Genomic DNA, 19,987 nt, shown 5'->3' with positions numbered 1-19,987 from the left:
GCTCAGTTTGTGACCAGAAGGTTGTACGATGCGACCTCAGCTTGATTATTTTCAGTCTTACTTTTTACCTTTTTAGGTGCACATTGGACAATGCATGCTTGCATTTTTGAAAAAATGAAAAAAGTTTCCAGACTTCCAGACGTCAAATGTGTTTTATAACGGTGCTTTTGAGTTGAATGGCCCCACGAATTTGTGCAGAATGGTGTAATGTTCATATTTTTTTCCCCCACAATATTCTGTAGCCATTGCCTCTTTTCACAGTAGCAGAAATGCTGAAAAATCTCTGTATATTACGAGGCAGTGTAAATGCTTTTGGAGTAAACACAGGAAATGATATGCAGTAATGGTTGTAAGTATGTTTTCTGTAGCTCACACTGTCAGTCTGGAAAAAAAAGAACCAGAACAAACCCCCAAGCCTTAATAAAAGATTAAAAGCAACTGAATAATCTGTAGGGAATCATATATTTTTCTAGTTTCAGGGTAATACAAGGTACATATCATACAGGTAGCATGCCTGCAGCTGTATTACTGAATTATTTCCTTTTGATGTTACGATCCAGTGTCCTCAGTTGGTTTTCCCCCATTTAGATGCTAATGCTACATTACATTTTATCATTCTGTGTACAGCTTAGTTTAAACTCTACCTTTCGCTTTTGTTATCATACCAGCATGGTTCTGTATATTTCATAAATATTACAAACAGCTACAAAGGGCCCAAAGGCATTTGCTGTATAAGCCAAAGCCTTCAAAGACATATACTGTAGAGGGAATATACCATTCACAAGCCCATCAGGTTATTCAGATTTCTGACATGGCATGTGCATGGCGTGCAACATTAAAAGTTTTCACTTTCCCAGCTGCCATGTAATTGAAGTCTTTGGTGAATTTGTGAAGCTTAGCTATTCTATACGCAGCATGTCCAGTGGAGATGAATGCGCAGAGGTCACCCATTAGTGTTCATTTCTCTTGTATGTAGGTGTCTCACAGATATTTCTGCTTTTCACAGGACTGTATCCAGCTGAACCAATACAAACTGAAGAGTGAAATCGGAAAGGTAGACACACACACACACACACACATACACACATACACGCACATGCACACACACACGCATACACACATACACGCACATGCACACACACACACGTGCACACACACACACACACACACACACACATACACACGCACACACACACACACAGGCAAACATACGTACACAGAATCTCCTCCTTCATTTAGGCATCCCTGCACACACACTCCATCTATTTGTGTTCACTTTGCATTAAATTAATTAGAAGATTACAAGATCTTTTGTCTTGAAATAAAGTGTGGCTTAGGATAAGCGTCATATTGTTTAATGATTCCATGTTCAAATAAATGTTTTCTTATTTTACTGCCATTTTGATGAATGATATTGTTTGTGAGAAAAAAAAATCAAAAGAGCAGAATATTTTGTTGGTTAAAAGTCCCATCAGATGTACCCAGTGCTGTTTGTTTCTTGTGGTCTCTCAAGAGGTGCAGTACCAATTCACTTTACCCACTGTGCTGATCGCTTTGATTCTCTGTTCTTACATGTTAGTGCTTATTGAAAGACCTTTCAAATATACAAGGACATTATTGCTGACATGCCTCTACACCTTTTTGCACTGTCTGCCATCCTGTCTGTACAGGGGCTGTTATATTATACCTGACCTAGTCCTAACTGTTCACCCATCCCAGCCTATTTGTACGTGTTTCTGTTGCCTGGGGAATTTTGTGTTCCTTGATTTCGCTTTTCGATTTTTGTTAAATTCAGTTGAGAAAAACTGTGTCCTCCCACATTTCGGTTTATACTGCAAACTTCACGCGGTGAACAGATGAGTGGGTGTTAATTTTTCATTATCTTTACTTTAGAGATAGAGTACGGTCATGGGTCATAGGGTACGGTCATGCCCGCACGGGGGGTCCCTCAGAACGTAATGTTCCTGCTTTCTGTGTCTCTCCCAGGGTTCATACGGGGTGGTGAAACTGGCTTACAATGAAGACGACGACAAGTATTACGTAAGCACCACCATAGGCCATCCGTGTTCTCCCAAGTCAGACTCCACTAAGCGAGTGTGTCCCCCCCGCACCCCCCCTCCACTCCCTACCCCCTGGCCGTTCCTCCTAAGGCTCTCTCATGCACTCTGTCCCATCATGCACCACTGTTCGCCCTTCAGGCCCGACCCTGTGGGCTCTCAGCCTTCAGAGATCCCCCAATTACCTCGTTCAGCAAAGGGGACCCCGTGTTGTGTCACGAAGTAACCCTCAGACAGTAATGCTGCAGTTGATGAGGCTGTGTGAGTTGAAAATAAGATAAAAAAAAAGCAGAACAAATGTTATGTTTCAGGTTTTGAAGTGAGAGCTTCATAGCGAGGCTTCACAGGTTGACAATAATTGGATTAGCCATAAAATAGTCTAATTTGATATCTGCTACAGTTAAATTACAGTTACATTACATTTTCCTTAGGAAAATATTTTATCTTTTTATCCAGACCAACTTACAGTTTATATGCTTGGATATTATCCTACATGTATATGTATATTGACTACTGAGGTAATCTGGGTTAATTATCTTTCCCAAAGGTACAACAGCAGTGTACTACCAGTGCATTTCCCTGACAGTTTAAAAAAAAATGTGATGTAAAAAAGAAGAAATCGTGAATGTTGTAATTATACGTTAGCCAACTATACATCATTGTATTTCTCCTTTTTCAGGCCATGAAAGTAGTTTCCAAGAAGAGGATGATGAAGCAGTATGGCTTCCCACGTAAGTTCACTTTTCTTGCTTTTTTTGCAGAATGGAAATCGGGCTGCATTAGTTTCACTGTCGAGTTTGAAGTGTTTTGAATTTGTTTTGGATTCCATGGGCGCCTTCACTGCCAGATCTCTGCCTGTCAGTGTGCATCACGATCATGTCCTGAATTCTGATGTGCTCTGTGAAAGCTGCAGTGAGGAGCCTCTGATTGGTTGTCTGTAGGTCGGCCCCCACCCAGAGGATCCCAGCTGAACCAGGGGGACCAATCAAAGGTCATGGGTCCTCTGGACAGGGTCTACCAAGAGATCGCCATCCTCAAGAAACTGGACCACCTGAACATCGTTAAACTGGTGGAGGTGAGGCTGAGCTACCATGCCGCATTCAGAGGAGGTCATCCCATCCCATGTCAGCCAGTTTAAGGCATTTATGTTCATGTTAGTCACAAAAATCCAGCCTTCAATGTCATCTGTCTCCCGTGACATTGGGACTTGAAAATATAGATTAAAAATGACAGCAGAAATTTTAGAGCACCGTTTGACACCTCAAAGGCGGTGGTCATGATTTTACTCTTTGGGGAAGTGTAAGGAGATTATAATTGCCTTGTCTCGATTTACAACCTGTTAAACATACCAAGCCTGAAGGAAATCCTGCTTTAAAATGCATCAGGCAATCTGAGAATTATCACCTTTTGTTCAGTGCTCGGTGAAGCTGTGAAAGGCACAAGTGATGATGGCACTGCATTTAAAGCAGAAAAACATGCAATGGCAATTCCCTCTCTGGAAGTGCCGATGAAATTCTGCAGGTGAATTCCCAGTTTTCTCACTGTGTGGGTCCTCTTATGAGAAAAAAACCTTCCTTAAAAGGGACACTTTTTCCATCCATGTCCATGTCTGGACAGTGGGACATACAGTGGGAAAATTGTTGTGAATGTTAGCTTGGGCTGTCAGCTCACCAGTGTTCCGAAAGACTTTGATTGGACAGGTGGGGTATTGTGATGCAATATCCTGCACGGAAAGGGTACAACCTGATTGCATTACCTGAGTGTCATGTTGTGACACATGTCAGTGTAATACAAGCTGGCCATGAAAAAAAGCCCTCTGGATCCCCTGTGGTGTGGAGAATACGTCTCCAAGTGTCACTGTGGAATGACGCAAACCCACCCCTTCCCAGGAATTTGTGGGCTGTGGGGAAAGGAATGGCCACCTGTCACATAGTATTCACAGCTATTTTTCACACAGCCGTCACTCGTGTTAGGATGATAAGCACTGTTGCTCCGCTTGGGACTCCTGCAGTCACTAAGTGAAGAGAAGGACGACCATTCCTAACCACCTCCCACAGCAGTTCCATATATTTCTTCAGCAAATATTTGGTGTGACTGATACAGTGGTAAAGGAACTGGGCTTGTAAGCCACAGGGTGCAGGTTTGAGCTGCGTTTGAACTATATTACCAAATATCTGTTGTTCACCAGCCAAATTAATTCATGTAAAATTCAAGAAATGATGTTCCAGGAACGCAAGTTACTCTTGACAAATAGCACAGCTGCTGTTGTTAAATTTATCATTTTGTTATAACAGGTTCTCGATGATCCTGCTGACGAAAACCTTCATATGGGTATGTCACCTCTGCCTGTCCTGTTTTACCTACCTACCAGTGTAAGCAATCTGGTCTCTCAAATTTACCTGATCAACACACCCATTAATGTATGGGGCGGCAGTGTAGCATAGTGGCAGTGTAGCATAGTGGTTAAGGAGCAGGACTCGTAACCGAAAAGGTTGCCGGTTCGATCCCCGCTGGGACACTGCTGCTGTACCCTTGGGCAAGGTACTTAACCTACAATTGCCTCAGTAAATATCCAGCTGTATAAATGGATAACATTGTAAAGAACTGTAACCTATGTAAGTCGCTTTGGATAAAAGCGTCTGCTAAATGAATAAATGTAAATGTAAATGTATGTGAAGATGACAAGCAGCAGAACTGCCTCTGCATTGAAAGCCGAAACGGTTATGCGCGTATAGAAAGAAAACTTTGAGGTGCATGTTCGTGTTTACTTGAACACGTAAGAACAGTTGCACATTGTTGATGTGTTTGCAAGATTCTCAGAGCTCCTCACATCCCAAATTCTAGGTGCTTCGTACTTTCTCCACTAAGAAGAACATCACCGCTTTATAATATATTTGTAATGTACATAATGTATAAAGCAGAAATATATCGCAATATATCAAAACGGAAATAATTTAAATATTTACAACATATTGATTGAGCTAAAAATATATTGTGTAAAATCATTCTCAGTCTATTATTTATCTGTATGGGGACTTCTGTCAGATGAGGTCAAGTCTGACCAATTAAGAACTTTGTAGGAGAGAACAGCAGCGTACAGCCTTCACACAGGCCCAGGCTTGAAAACACTGTCTCAACGGGCTGTAGAGCTACAGAGAGTTTCTCAAAGGAGGCTGACAGAGGCATGGCCTAATTTATTTACAGCACTTTATTTCAGTCAATTTATGATTCATTTTCTCTGTTTTCTCTCTCTATTTTCTGTAGCGTTTGAGTTAATGCAGAAAGGGTGAGTATGGGTCCTTTTTTTATAAATTGTTATGATTTATGGATGAGTTGTGTGGGTATACTTTTACGTGATGATTAATTGGTTTTTGCTGACCTTGGTTCACCTCCCACTCAGAGCGTAGTCTGTGTGAGTTTCCTGCAAACTGTAGTAGTAGGAGTAGTTTTCAAGGTTTAATTTTAGAAATATAGTTCCTGATTTCTGTGGAATATTTCCAGGGACAGGGAATTGGGGAATTTCCTATTTAATGTACACTTACAGCTAATCCACTCATCTAATAAACAGAAGGATCAAAGGATTATTAAATCTCAGGATTATTACTGTAAGATGATCCCCCCTGCTGATTAATTCAAAACTGTCTTTATGAGAGTAATAGATTGGAACTTTGTGCACTTGCACAGATTAAAAGACCCATGTTTCAGACCTGTATCATCCACATTTTAAAATCTTTAATAATAACAGAATGTATGAGAAAGGCTGAAAATTTTTCTTTCAGGGACAGAGCTGTGAGACACAGTAAATGCTTGCAGCATAAAACTGAACTCACATTTTACTGGCAGTAGAAATAGATTGTAAGGAGAACGCCGGAATGCACAGAGCAGCCATTTCCGAACCCTCTCTCTCAACTACTCTTTAGATACCTCTCAACTATCCCAGAATATCAACATCAAGGCAAAACTAATCAACAACATCCATTCAGTATACCAGCTCGTTTAACCTGATTAATCAGAAAAGACATTTTTAAAAACAGTTTTAATTTTTACACTATTATTGTTATTGATTCATTTTTGTGGATGCTCTTATTGCAGAGCACCTTGTTAGGCCACCGTGGTACATCACACAAATAAGGGCACAGGTACAAAACTGCAGGAAATAAATCAGTAGTAGGTAGTCTGGTAAGAAATCCTCAAGCTGCACAACATTGCTGAGATGAGCAGTTAAGCTGTAACTGTCTATAGTGGTGTAGGCACAGTGTTTGCACTGACTACACCTTTTGACCTGCTCTGCCTCTATTCTCCCTGCACTGCAGCCCGGTGATGGAGGTGCCCACTGACAACCCCTTCACTGAGGAGCAGGCCCGCTTCTACTTCAGGGACATCGTGCTGGGCATCGAATACTGTGAGTGTGGCCGCGCCCCGTCCCCTCTGTGGAGAGAGGGGGCGTCAGAGTGAGGGGAGGCCGGGGTGATTAGCAGCGACTGAGCACCTGGAGGCAGGTACTCAGTAGAAGGGCTGCAGGAAAAAATAGAGCAGGTGTGTTGTGTTTCAAACGACCGAATGGAGTGAACAGATTCCCCTGCTCGAGGTGAGTCTCTAAACTATGCTTTAATTGGGCGTTTCTCTCACCTCACGAATCGACAAACATCCTAGGAAGTTGAATGTGACCAAACAGTATCTTTATGTAACTACAGTACCAGTCAAAAGTTTGGTCTTTAGATCAAAATGTCTTTGAATGCATGTTTCCTATTAGATTAATCAGGCTGATATTTAATTGGTTTTGTAGGTGTAAATGTGTTGAAAATATGTACAGCAAATTCCATCATGTGTTCAAGTGAGGCAGCTTTGAGACAGCAAGAGGCTGTTTTCTGCTGGGTTTGATGTTTCTGTGAGCAGCTTGTCATGCCTGCTTAGCACATTTCTCCCAGCCCCCTCTTTTGTTTGGCAAAGGCCTTGTGCAACTTTTAATTAGCGTGCATTTCAGAGTCAGGCAGCAGTTATTTTTATGTTGGCTAATTGCCGCGGGAACCCATCTGATCAATAGTTCAATGTGTTGGTATTGTTGCTAATTAGCCCATTTGATGGGCACAAATGCAATTTAACTTTGGTAACATTATGCCATGCAATTATCAAGTTCCTTTAAGACAAAGTGAGTTTCTAGCTCTAGTCCTAAAATGCAGGAGGAAGAATGAAAGTTAAAAAGAAAAGAAAAAATTACAAAAGGATCAGAAAAAGGAAAAAAGAAACTCATGTTCCCTCATGAGCAATTCTAAAGTTAAGTATGGGCATACAATGATATGGATTATTGGTTTGGAATGCATATAACATACAGTATAGGCAATAATTTTAGACTTCTGAGGAACTGATGGGTATTTACTGAATGGAATGGATGGAATGATCTTGCAGTAGGAGAAATCAAATAGTTGGTCTTCATCAAAGCCTTTTGTTGCTAAGCAATTACTTATTTAATTGCTTATTTATTAATTTACCCATTTCAAAGTTTCTTGGTTTATATTCACATGGCTCTTGGTCCGTGATATTTAAAAGAAATCTACAGCAGAGGTAAAACACTCACACTCTGGTGAGTTACAATACTTTATAACAGAGGTTGAAAACCTTTTGTTGCCAAGGGTATAATTTCCAGGCTATCTTTGGGTTCCTAGCCTCTGCTCTCCAGTGGTGATATAAATTGGGGCTCTTGAGGACAAAAGTGCTGCTTGTGTAATCAGACAAAAGGCAAAGGTAGCCTTTCCACCAGCTCTCGAACACAACTTCGTGGCGTAGAAAAGGGTCTTGAACTGACCCACTGTAATGGATTGATGTTTTTAAATTTGGCCCTGAGTGAAAGTGACGGATGTCGTCAGGGCCTGCTTTGCAACCTTCCTCCCTCTCTCCTCCTCTCAAGTGCACTATCAGAAGATCATCCATCGCGACATCAAACCCTCGAACCTGCTCCTGGGTGACGATGGCCATGTCAAGATAGCGGACTTTGGGGTCAGTAACGTGTTCGAGGGGAACGATGCGCTCCTGTCCAGCACGGCTGGGACGCCTGCCTTCATGGCCCCTGAGACCCTGTCTGACGATTGCCAGAATTTCAGTGGGAAGGTGAGTGGCGCCCCCTAGCGTCCCTCCAGCTCACTGCAAGCAAAATTTCAAGTAATACTGAGGGAAAACAGCAATAAAGACGATTACACATTGCAGGCCCCTGATGTGATAGATACTGAAAACAGACAGCATGGTACTAATGGTGATGGAAATAAAATAGCCATTACTGACTTTAATTGTTAGGGTAGCTGTGCATGCGTTGCTTTTAATCTTATACTGTAGCGCTGTTGATTGGTCTGGGGTTATGTAAGAACTGTGCACTCATAGTTTGAGATGTGAAGCTATGTCTGCCAGCTCCACAACACTGAATAATGATGAGGTGTCATTAGTAAACCATTGATATAGCACGGTTTAAGTACGGTGCCAACTGAACAACTGATAAATATTTGTCAATGTTTTTTTCACATATTAATTGATATTAATAATGCTGTGCAGCACTCCCTAAATATGATTAAAAAAAATGCTCATTGAAGCCAGTAATACCTAATCTATTAACAGAAGTCCTTAATAATTATTCTTTATTCTGTGTGGAGTTGCTGGGGTTATTCTGTTTAGTGAGTGTTTGGGGCATATTGGGTGTCATGCACATATTCTAAATGTGGGAGTTAGGAAAATACAGTAATTCTGGACATTTAGTTGTGATCAAGAAGGGTTTAAGTGACATGTGTATTATTAATGTGAATCAATCTATAGACAAAAACCTTCACAAATGTGTGTAAATAGTTTATTCACAGTCAGTAAATCCATACATTTTGAAAGGTTAGGGACATGTTAGTTGCTGATAAATTAATGACACATGACATTATAAGGTGCTACCTGACATTAAGTTTAATTTTAAATGGATGCCTAAGTTGAAATCCTGTGTTTTGCCTTATGAGGACAGGGACAGGAGGAAATGTGTGACTGTATGGGGTAGAGTACTTCTCCTGTGTAAATGCAGATACAGGCAGTGCTGCGGGTGCTCCGGTGTCTGTTCGGAGGGGGTGCAGGCACGGCTGAAAGTGTGTGGCAGTACGCCCTCTCTCTGTGACTGACACAGGCTGTGTCATGTTCTTCCTCCACAGGCTCTGGATGTATGGGCGATGGGAGTCACCCTGTACTGTTTCGTGTTTGGGAAGGCAAGTTCACGGAAATGTCCTCCTATGGCCTGCTGTTAAATATTTGTCCAGTGTAGGGACTGAGGGGGTGGAGATCAGCCAATAAGCATGTTCTCCCTATCTCTCCTTCTCCCATCAGTGAAGGTCTCTCTCTCTGCCTTTCCCAATCTTTCTCTCCCTCATCTGCATGGGCATCTCTCTCCCTCTCTTTCTCTTCAGTGAAGGTCTCTCTCTCTTTCTCTCTATCTCTCCCCCTCTCCCTCTTATCAGCAAGGGTCTGTCTGTCTGTCTCTATCTCTTTCTTTCTCCCATCAGCAAGGGTGTCTCCCTCTCTCTCTTCAGTGAAGGTCTCTCTATCTCTCTTTCTCTCGCTCATCCGTGAGGGTCTTTCTCTTTCATTCACTGCAGAAGCCCCCATATTGTTTGTAATGCCGTGACAGACATAATGCAAATGAACTGTTCACTGTGCAGGTATTTGTTTTTATTTTCACTGGATTAACATGATACTGATATATAGAAGTTGTCTGCTATAACTCACCAGTGCTAATTGACAATAGCATCTGTTTGTGAGGCTGCATCTCATGTTTCACACGCTAATGTGACTGCACTGCATGATGTTATCCTTTGATTGAACTCTATTTATGAAGTTACGGATGTGCTTGCCACCGTGGTATTTTCCTCCTATGCCGCTCTAATGGTCGGGTTTTGTGTCGATGTGTTTCGGCAGTGCCCTTTCATAGACGAGTACATCCTGGCCCTGCACAATAAGATCAGGAGCAAGCCCGTGGAGTTCCCTGAGACGTGAGTGACTTTGAACGTCGCATTAAAGCCTGCCGATTCCCGCCGCGATCCTGCCGATTAGCGCTACCGAGCGATGCCATGTGCCGCGGGAAAGCTCATCATACTCGAGCCGCGCGGAGGATCCTGCATCTTAAATGCCGAGCACTGTATAGAACAAACGGAAGCCTCTCCCGTAAATAAAAATAGAATAACACCCCACGGGAGGAGTATCACACAAACGTGTTTCCTTTGATTGAGATACTAGCTGTTCCATGGGCAAGTGTAAGTAAGTAAAAAGTAAATTCATTGATTAAGTGTTTATTTTTGTACCGAGGTTGCAATTAATGTAATACAAAACAGTACACAGAACCCAACATACACAACATCTGTACTGAGATGGGGCGGTGTGGGGGGATGAGGAGGGTGTGGCTGGAGTGGGGTGGGACTGAAAAAAAAAGCACTTTTGGTATATTTTACCTTTCGTAATGATTTCATCACTTCCTAAGCAACAACTTGATGACCACTCTTCTACAGCTCTCTGTACAGATGTGCAGTTGTTACTGTTGTGAAACAGTTATGACATTTCATGATGAAAGGAGTAATTTATAGAATGTTTTGCTAATATACTGTGGTTTTTTTTTGAATATATGATGTTTCAAATCGAAAAGGTATAAGGATATACAGGGATGCCACAAGAAGTGTGTGATCACTGTGTAATCTAACACCACCTTCTGTATTTTTTTCATGACAGTGGTGCAGAAACAGGGGTGATGGCATTTACCTCGCCTTCTCCCCACCTTTGTGTGAGAGGAATTGTCCAAGCCAACATGCCACCCACACGTGTCATGCATATGCTCCGTGTTTGTCAGCTGGCTCTGTATAACTCTGAGGTGCCAGCAGTGACCCGACCCTGTCCCTCCGTTTCCAGACCAGCCATCAGTGAAGGCCTGAAGGACCTCATTCTGAGGATGCTGGAGAAAGACCCAGAGCTGAGGATCTCCATACCTGAAATCAAGGTGACGAAAGGGGGCGTGGCATTGCCAAGGCTGGCTGTGTTAGAACACCAAAACATCTGTCCAGCTGCTCTCACAAAATTTGAAATTAATTGTAATATCTGGCAGCCTCAGCTGAGGCTCATTGGTGTGAGAAATGCAGTGTTTGAGATGTTTGTACAAGAAGGAACATTTTTCTTACACTAGTCAATACTGAATCAAATCTCTCAGACATCCACAGATGGACAGACGTCTGCACAATTTTGTCAGGCTTTTGTCTAATGACGTGCAACTAATGAAGTTGTCCAACTGAAGTTGACATTTACAATTACCAGAGGCAGCTTGTCTCTCATCCAGTTCTATAAGAGTGACAGCTTGCCATGTAAGTTCACGTGATGCTGATGCCAGGAGCGTCATCATCCAGGGATGCCTTACAGTATACACACCATCATGTGTCAGAGGAAAGCGGTCCTCATGTTGTATGCTATCACTGCCAGACCTTGTGCTTGTGTTTCCACCTGGGCAGTCAACAGTGGAAGGGAGCTGTTTAGTAGATTAAGTGAAATGGTGGAACAATTAAGACCGTTACAAACTCACCCTCAGTCCCATCCAGACTTATCTAATCAAACTAATCCTGAAGCAGCAGCCAGCTAACTGATAACTAGATAAAGGGGACTTCTAAACTGTGTGTGTGTGTGTGTGTGTGTGTGTGTGTGAGAGAGAGAGAGAGAGAGAGAGAGAGACAGCGAGAGAACGTGATGGAGAGAGCACCCCCCCACACACACACACCCCTTCCAGAACTGACCACTTTCACAGGTACACTCACTCCTGTTATTCCACCTTGATAGAAATCAGTAATTAGTATCCTCATAAATCTCATGGCATAATCTGGAGCAGGTGATTTAAATTTAAACACAGGGAAACCCGACAACAAAACAAATGTGGGTTTGGAGACGTGACTAAGGCAGCGTAGTCCCAGCCTTCCTTGTACAGCTTTATTTCTGCCTAATCCCCCTGCCTCTGAAATCCTTACAATATTGTGCAGTGGGATCTGCACCGGCCAGATGGAGCTATCGGAGCTTATTTTCCGTTATTGAGCTCATTCCGGGAATCCTGTCTCTTGCTGGTGCACAGGAACGCTCCACAGGGAAATGAGAGATAGAATCCCTGCAGTAAGCCCCACCACCCCGAGCCCTCGGTGTCTTCCGAAAATATACAGTACCAGTCAATAGTCTGGACACACCTGCCCATAGAAAGCTTTTTCTTTATTTTTTTACTACATTCCACATTTTTGAATATTAGTAAAGACATCACAACTATGAAATAACACAAACGGAATTATGCAGTGACCAGAAGTCTTGAAGAAATCCTAACTATCTTATATTTTAGATTCTTCAAAGTAGTGAAAAAAATATTTTTTAAAATGAAATTTTTTTAGGTTGTAAATTCATACATAGGTATCAATTTCACTATTTATGTTTGTCTCAGAAACAAATTTAAAGCATTTAAGCATACACCTTTAGATCAAAATGTCTTTTATCCCATTATCTTATCTTGTTGTGTCCAAACTGTATATTAGTACTATATTTGCATGTTGTATAAACATGGGAAAGGGGAGTATACATGTTGATGTAATAGACGCCCCGCCAGCCTCCATTAGGGTCGACCCCAGGCTGCCTGTCACTGTACTGACTGTAGATGTTGCATCAGCTTGGTGTAGCGTGGGTGGGGGTCTCACCGTGGGCTGGCTGTGCTCTCACCCGGCAGGTACACCCGTGGGTGACCGAGGACGGCTCCAACCCCCTGCCTCTGGAGGAGGAGCACTGCACCGTGGTGGAGGTGACGGAGGAGGAGGTGCAGAATTCGGTTAAGCTGGTCCCCAGCCTGTCTGCTGTGGTAAGCAGTGCGAAGTGCAGCCCCCCCCCCCCAGGGCCATCCACATACACATGTACATGCACACGCATGTGCGCACAAATACATGCACACACGTGCACACACACACACATACACACCCGCACACTCCATGGTCTGTCCCTGGTGAAAGCAAGCAGTACCAGAACAACGTGGAGTTATGAGAGAGTACCGCTCCCATGATGGAGTCACCATCTATATCAAGGTGGTTCAGCCCTGGTCCTATAGGGTTATGTTCTCATATGCTGTCAGACCAGCCAGGCATGTGCTGTAAAATCCACACTCGTTGAATCTTTTCCTTTCCTGTAATTCCAAATTAGACAGCTGTGACAGAGATCTCTTGTCAGTGTGGACAGTCATGCTAGATCAGTGATGGCTTAAGAGCACACAGAATAAGACCTTCCCTTCCAGCTGCATTAGGTTGTACTGAGTAAGATTAGTCATTCAAAGGTGACATCGTACAATTGGCCCAAAGTCCAAATGCTATCTCAACAATCCCACTCTACTTAACCTTACACCTGATTGTGCTTCTTCATGGCTGCCTGGCCTGTACAGTATGTTCTGCTTCTGGAATTTTGTAGATTCTAGAACACAATTCTAAATTCTAGAACATTCCAGAACGTTTTTTAAGGCTGGAGAGGGAACTCTCACAACACGTTGAATCTGGTCTAGAGTGGGGTTACAGCTTGTACCTCCTTATTGCTTCCGCCCATCTCTACTGCAGATCCTGGTGAAGTCCATGCTGAGGAAGCGCTCCTTTGGCAATCCCTTCGAGTGTCCTGGCAAGACGGAGAGGTCCATGTCTGCCCCAGGAAATCTGCTTATGTAAGCGACAGAGTCTCCCTGTCAACAACATCGCCGCAAACACGCGTTTACAACACCTTCCACACCCCAAGGCAAACAGCCTCACTCAGAGCACGCTATCGCCAGCATCATCACAGGATGGACTGCCCTTTCAAGAGCAGCACAGTCCTCACTCATACAGGCCAGTTGTCCCCGCCCACGTCGTTGGCCTCATTCACACCTTGCACGCCCCCTGTCTGTTAGCCTCATTCACAACACTGTCCTCATGTCCACGCCCACACCACAAGCCTCACTGATGACGCAGGGTACATCAGCCTGACCGGCCTCATGTGCAACCAGCTGTCTCTGACATCACCACCGCCCACATTCAGTTTCTCCCGATGTCCCCAGCCTTATTTATAGGCCTCTTTGCACAAACTGCATCTTTATCCACAACGCTAACCACATCATCCACAACGCTAACCACATCAACAGCACTAGCTTAATCCACAGCATTAACCACACCAACACCACTAGCTTCAAATGCGATAGTAACCACACCAACACCACCAGCTTCATTTACAATACTAACAGTACCAAAATCGCCAGCCTCGTGTGCTATAGTAACCACACAAACAGCAACACCACGAGTTTCATCCACAATAGTAACCACAAAATCACTAGAAACTTCATCCACAATACCAACCACACCGAGACCAGGGCACTAACCACACCAACACCACCAGCTTTATTTACAACACTAACCTCATCAACAGACTCATTCACAGCATCATGGGTAAACACCACATCAGTCCCTTCCACACCAACTACCGATTATTAGCACTGACTTTTGGCTCAAGTCACACTAGGAACTATAGAGATTTCAGAAATACACAAAAATGATTTTTTTTAGCATTTGTGAGTCCCATTATTCTGGAAGAGCCCTGGCTGTGCTGTCAGGATTTTATACCCTTCTTCTCAGCTTAAGTCACTCTAGTGAGTCGTCCTTGGTGCCTCCGTTCCCAGAGTCTGCTCAGCCCCCTGATGAGCTAATCCCGAGCTTATCCACTGGCGCAGGCAGATTGATTGAGAAGCTGCGGTTTCCAAAGAATGCTAAATGAATGTTAATTCACCCTAATTAGCAGAGAAACACCTGTCAGGTCCCGCCCACAGGAGTAGTTTCTCTGGATTTCAGTGAGGGGTGTTTTAAGGACAGTGCCGCTCCTGTTATATGCGTTTGCTGCCCTCTGCTTTACTAGAAAATAGGTTTCTGTGTGCATTGCTTTGGCTTTGAGATTGTTGATTATGGTAAATGGAAGGACGTGAAGAAGATTGCTCATTAAATATATCTACGTATCTAAGATAGGCTGTCTTACACACTATCATTGCTGTTAAACGTTGCTCAGATTTAAGCCGTCAGCCGATGGAAATGTGACAGTGTCCCATCATGGTGAAGGATAATTGTAGTCTGTTGCAGCTCTGAGCCCAGTCAGCGTAGAAGCCCCGAGGCAAAGCTGACTGCGCTGTGTTTTATTTTTCATAAGAGAATGATGGGTGATAAGGATTACACTGCCGTGTCCACAGCGGAACCATGGAGTGCTGCACTGCCCCCTGCTGGGATTAGTTATATAACACACAAAGTGATTAAAAGCTGTGATGTTGCTGTTAACTCTCAGCTTCCTCATTCACCTTTGTTTCCTGTCCCAGAATGCTTGAGAATGTCTCATTTGTGTCTCGGTTGACTTTCTCTCTTTCCGTCTCTTGTCTTCTGCAGGGACACGTGGCTTTTCCGCTCCTCGCTGAGGTAACTGTGATTCACAGGTCCAAAGTCAGTCCTCATTGTCCTCTGTCCCATTTAACCCTATTTGTGTGTGTGTGTGTGTGTGTCTGTGTGCATATCCATGCGAATGTGCATGTGTATGTGTGTGTGTGTGCCTGCATATCTGCGTGTGTGTGTGTGTGTGTGTGTGTGTGTGTGTGTGTCTGTGTGCATACGCATGCATGTGTGCATGTGAATGTGTGTGTATGTTTGAAATTATTGAAACTGACCCTATACGCATATCACACTGATTACTCTTGGTCCAGCACTGCTGCAATTTCCCAAGCACTTAGCAGCATAATGGAGCTTGTCATTTGTCACATTTTTAAAAATAATTTCTTTGAGACACATCAAATGGCTTATCAGAATATCAGTATCTGTTGTCTCACTTTATATGTTTAAACAAAATATAATGTTCGGCAAATTGCCTTTAGTCATCACATGGTTACAGTTTCATACAATTTTAAAGTACAGCTGCTGCATACACACAATACATGTATTGTGCAACACACCAATTTATATTACCGTCATTATTGTACCATTTCAAGAACAATACACACTTCTTATAGGATTTGATATTGTCCAAATTGCAAGTATTTCTATTACTATTGTTATTGTTGTCATTGTGCAAACATTATCACAAGCGGCTTTTTGTTTTTTGATGGAAAAAACACTGTTCAGTGCTTTGTGTCAGTTCAGTCTAAAAATGTGCTATAGCAAATGGCACATTCCTTTCAATGTGATTTAAATACAATTTTTAGGGGGGAATTATTTTTTGAAAATGCTTACAGACAGACAGTCCTTATCTTATTAAGTATGGAATTTAGTTCTGAGGAAGCAGAGCCTATTTTGTGCAGCATAGCAGTTTGGGACCCCCAAGATGTTGATGTCAAAATAGCCAAAAGAAGGGGTGTTGAATGGAAGAAAGGCAGGTGTTATCTATTGAGATTTTAAAACAAAATTCTCACACGTGAATCACTGTGCTTTATATAGGAGAGGAAAAACTGTAGCTTTCACAAACATATCATGCTCTTTATGCTCCATACAATGGGTGATTCAAATTGCCGGGCAAATCGCATTGTGTCACTGAGCAGCCTAATTACAGGCATAAAATACAGTAAGGCCCCCTGAAGGGGATAATTATTTTTCCACAAGAAGCTCTCAATGCGTGCGCCTCTTATGGGCCTTGACACACGGGTCTCAGGCAGACAGAATCACCGCTAATACACTTTAATTGAGAGTAAAGGCTTTCTTTGACTCCATGATCCCCTGGTAAGAAGGTCTAATTTACCCTTACTTACCCTTGCAAACAGAAGAGGGGTCAAGTCTTGAGCAAGACTGTCGGGCTGGCAAAGCAACTTGAGATCGTCACATCGCTTCTGTTCATGAAGAATATGCTTTCATATGACTCCTAATATATATTTTTTAAGGAGTGTGAAATGATTTATAAGAGAATAGTAAAATGAGAGGGGAACAGGGTTGACATGCTTAGTATTAAGTGTAAATGCACTGAAATATTGATTTCAGTGTCTTCGTGTTGCCGGCCCTAGCAATTGATAATTTGTTACATCAAGAGCACATCTGAAAAGATTATAGCCTCAGGCCAAACCCTGTGATGTAATCATTCCTCATTCGTGTACGTCAGGCACTTCGTGGGATGGAAGCTGTGCGTTTCTTTGGCGTGAACGGAGCTTCAGAGCCATGGTCTTCTGTGCGCGGTGATAATCACGCTGTTCTCTTCCTCTCCCGACTGTCACAGGAAGAGCAGCAGTGGAGAGGGGAGCAAGGAGGGGGAGCTGGAGGACCTGCAGGAAGACGAGCCCTCGTCCTGAAGGGAGCAGCGGCCCCCACCTTCATGTTCCAGGCTCTGTCTCCTCTTACCCTGTCCCTCACCGACCCCTCAAGGTCACCCATTACTCAACCTCACCTCTGGCCCTGTTTCTCCAGAGGAGAGCTTTTTGTCCAGAGAAACAGTGAATATTCCACTGAAGTGGTTTGCTTATGTATGGAGAATGATGGTAATTATTATGGTATTTTGCATGCTGGTGTTGGTCTCTCCACCTGCTACTGTACATGTCCCACTTTTTGCAGCCTTATTCTTGGCACACTAAATCCAGCAATCTTATCTTCCCCAAATTTCATTGGCTAAAAATGCCTCTCCCCCTCCATCTCAGCCTCTGTATGGTGAGCTCTCTGGTTTGAAAATGGCGGCCGTTCCTCACCCAGGTGAGTGTTTGACATTGGTGGCGGTGGAGGTGTGTCTGCGCCCATCACTGCAAAGGACTTTGAAAGCTTCTCGTTAAGGATTACACGCACTATATAAATGCATTCTGCATCATTAGCATTATTCAGGTCTGGAATGTAACGCACCCAGATTCAGAAGGTTAATTGTTGTTAAAGAATATTGCAGACATATTCCAGAATATCTCAGAGTATTCCAATTCTTTGTTGTTGTTAAAGAATATTCCACTCTGGAGTGGATCTGATACTGAAAACTGGAGCCTGTGCAAAACAAATGCCGCATTTCTGAAGGCCAGATGACCTAATGCAACCTGAAGATGGGTCCTACCTGACAAGTAGTTGCAATTTAGATATCCCCACTGAATTAGAGACGGCACAGGAGGGGATTTCAGCAAGGGTTAAGGGGAAAACAGCTGGCCAAAGTGTCATGGCTGAGGGGAAATATTTCACTATTATGGAGTCCATGCACTGGGGATTAATTACTTGGATGGATGTGCATGTGTTAAAATCTATTATCATAAACTTTATGTGCAGAAAGACTGTATAAATGAGAAACTGGTTGCTGCTTGATTGATTTGTCTGTCTCTGAAAGCCATGGCTTTTCTGAGAACAGAAGGCTGTCTGCTGTTTAAATGTGATAGCGCTTCAATCAAAACACAATCAAACGGAAGAGTGATCAGAGTGCTGTCACTTGCGTTGGAGCAGTGATATTGTTTGTCAGCAGATTGAGGCCAGACCTCCAAAGAGATTATCATCACAGCTAATTGCCAGTGATTGCATACTGTGCCAAAAAATTGAAAGCATGCAGACAGAAAAAGCATGTACATCTTTATAGTATGAGGAGTTAGAAGTGGAGCTGTTGAAATTTTGTAATTGAGCTGAATGAAAAAGGTCATTTGGACTGTGTTTCCTGTGACCTGGATAAAGGATATCTTTGATGCATGTTCTTTATCTTGTCCTGCCAGTCTAAAATGGAAAGTCATAAGATTCTGTTTTTGTTTGGGGTTTGGGTGGTGAGGGGGGGCTGTGGTGGTTTTTCACTATGTACTGGTAAATTACTAACTGTGGTAATGAGTAAAACTTTGTAGTCAGTGGTATATTTCATGCATGAAAGGAACTGAAGATGCAGTCTGAAACTTTAATGGACATGGACTCAAACACACACACACACACACACACACACACACACACACGCACACACACACACACCATGAAATTGGCAATGTCCCATACAGAAAATTTTCAGGGTATTTTCTATTCTTACATTACATAATACTTGGCATCCATATGTGTAACCTAATTTGGGTTATTAAGACTGAATGATGTTCTGTGTAAATGGAAATTTAAATACCTCTTTATTTTAAACCCAATACTCAAGACAGAAAGAGAAAACCTAAATATTTCATTAACTAAGTATGCTAAAAAGGTGAAACATTTACTGGTGCCATAATTTTATATATCCTGGCTAAATGGTGGAAAATGATGGAAAAGACAATGTTTCAGTTTTCCATTTTCCTTGAAAAGGAAGAGAACAGTGTATCATTGTGCTGTTGATGCTGCTGTTTGGCCCTAGACTATTTTGGAAGCCTTGCTGGTTTAACCTCATACTAATGGGTGTGCTTCTTCTAAAGGTAATGATCAGGATGGGGTTACTGATGCCACAGCTCAAAAATACAGTATGCTCTGTTGTTTCCCAACAAAAAACACCAGATGGTGTTTTCTCATTTACTTGTCTCATCTTTACAAGCATCTGCTCACTGTTTCTTTTGGAGTGAACCCACAGAAAAATCTCTGCTTCTCGTATTCCCATTCATTTCACGAGCCCTTGATCTGTATGGAGAAGTGGTTGCTCATGCCACAAAACAAACATTGTGCTGGTCTGGAGACATAGTGTGTCTATGTAGGTATGCTGTCTGCCTTCAGTGCAGGCCTGAAAACTGCACCCCCCTCCCCAAATATCTTTCATAGCAGCACAAAGCACATCACCTTGGAGTCTCGAAATAGTGCCCTGTGTGACTTTACCATTTATCAGGAATGACCGGAATAACCGGAATTTGAATCATCATGAATTGAGGATCCCAGCAGACTGCCCTGTTTACGTCATAATTATTTAGCTCCATTATGCTAACTGCTCAGCATTGTGAGACCTGGTCTTTTTCCTAATAATTTCCCTGCTCATGTGTGAGCGTTTTGTCTTCATTC

At 42.8% G+C, this 19,987-nt stretch overlaps 1 protein-coding gene across 3 annotated transcripts in view; it reads left to right on the top strand.

The window, feature by feature from the left end:
- The window catches only part of LOC118783096 (calcium/calmodulin-dependent protein kinase kinase 1-like), a 33,770-nt gene extending 13,951 nt beyond the window's left edge, over positions 1–19,819 (top strand). For all 3 annotated transcript variants that reach the window (XM_036536793.1, XM_036536792.1, XM_036536794.1), the window contains exons 3-17: positions 1,007–1,054; positions 1,987–2,040; positions 2,737–2,788; positions 2,999–3,132; positions 4,352–4,388; positions 5,322–5,343; positions 6,371–6,459; positions 7,963–8,162; positions 9,227–9,280; positions 9,987–10,060; positions 10,968–11,055; positions 12,799–12,927; positions 13,667–13,767; positions 15,500–15,529; positions 17,304–19,819. In XM_036536793.1, the coding sequence (XP_036392686.1) occupies positions 1,007–1,054; positions 1,987–2,040; positions 2,737–2,788; positions 2,999–3,132; positions 4,352–4,388; positions 5,322–5,343; positions 6,371–6,459; positions 7,963–8,162; positions 9,227–9,280; positions 9,987–10,060; positions 10,968–11,055; positions 12,799–12,927; positions 13,667–13,767; positions 15,500–15,529; positions 17,304–17,376 (1,185 nt within the window). In that variant the 3' untranslated portion in view covers positions 17,377–19,819. The remainder of the gene's footprint in view (positions 1–1,006; positions 1,055–1,986; positions 2,041–2,736; positions 2,789–2,998; positions 3,133–4,351; positions 4,389–5,321; positions 5,344–6,370; positions 6,460–7,962; positions 8,163–9,226; positions 9,281–9,986; positions 10,061–10,967; positions 11,056–12,798; positions 12,928–13,666; positions 13,768–15,499; positions 15,530–17,303) is intronic.
- The last annotated feature ends 168 nt before the right edge of the window (positions 19,820–19,987 follow it).

This window comes from Megalops cyprinoides, chromosome 9 (assembly GCF_013368585.1).
Source record: "Megalops cyprinoides isolate fMegCyp1 chromosome 9, fMegCyp1.pri, whole genome shotgun sequence".
Classification (NCBI taxonomy): domain Eukaryota; kingdom Metazoa; phylum Chordata; class Actinopteri; order Elopiformes; family Megalopidae; genus Megalops; species Megalops cyprinoides.
Note: the sequence above shows the minus strand (reverse complement) of the source record. Positions and strands in the feature narration are given on the sequence as shown.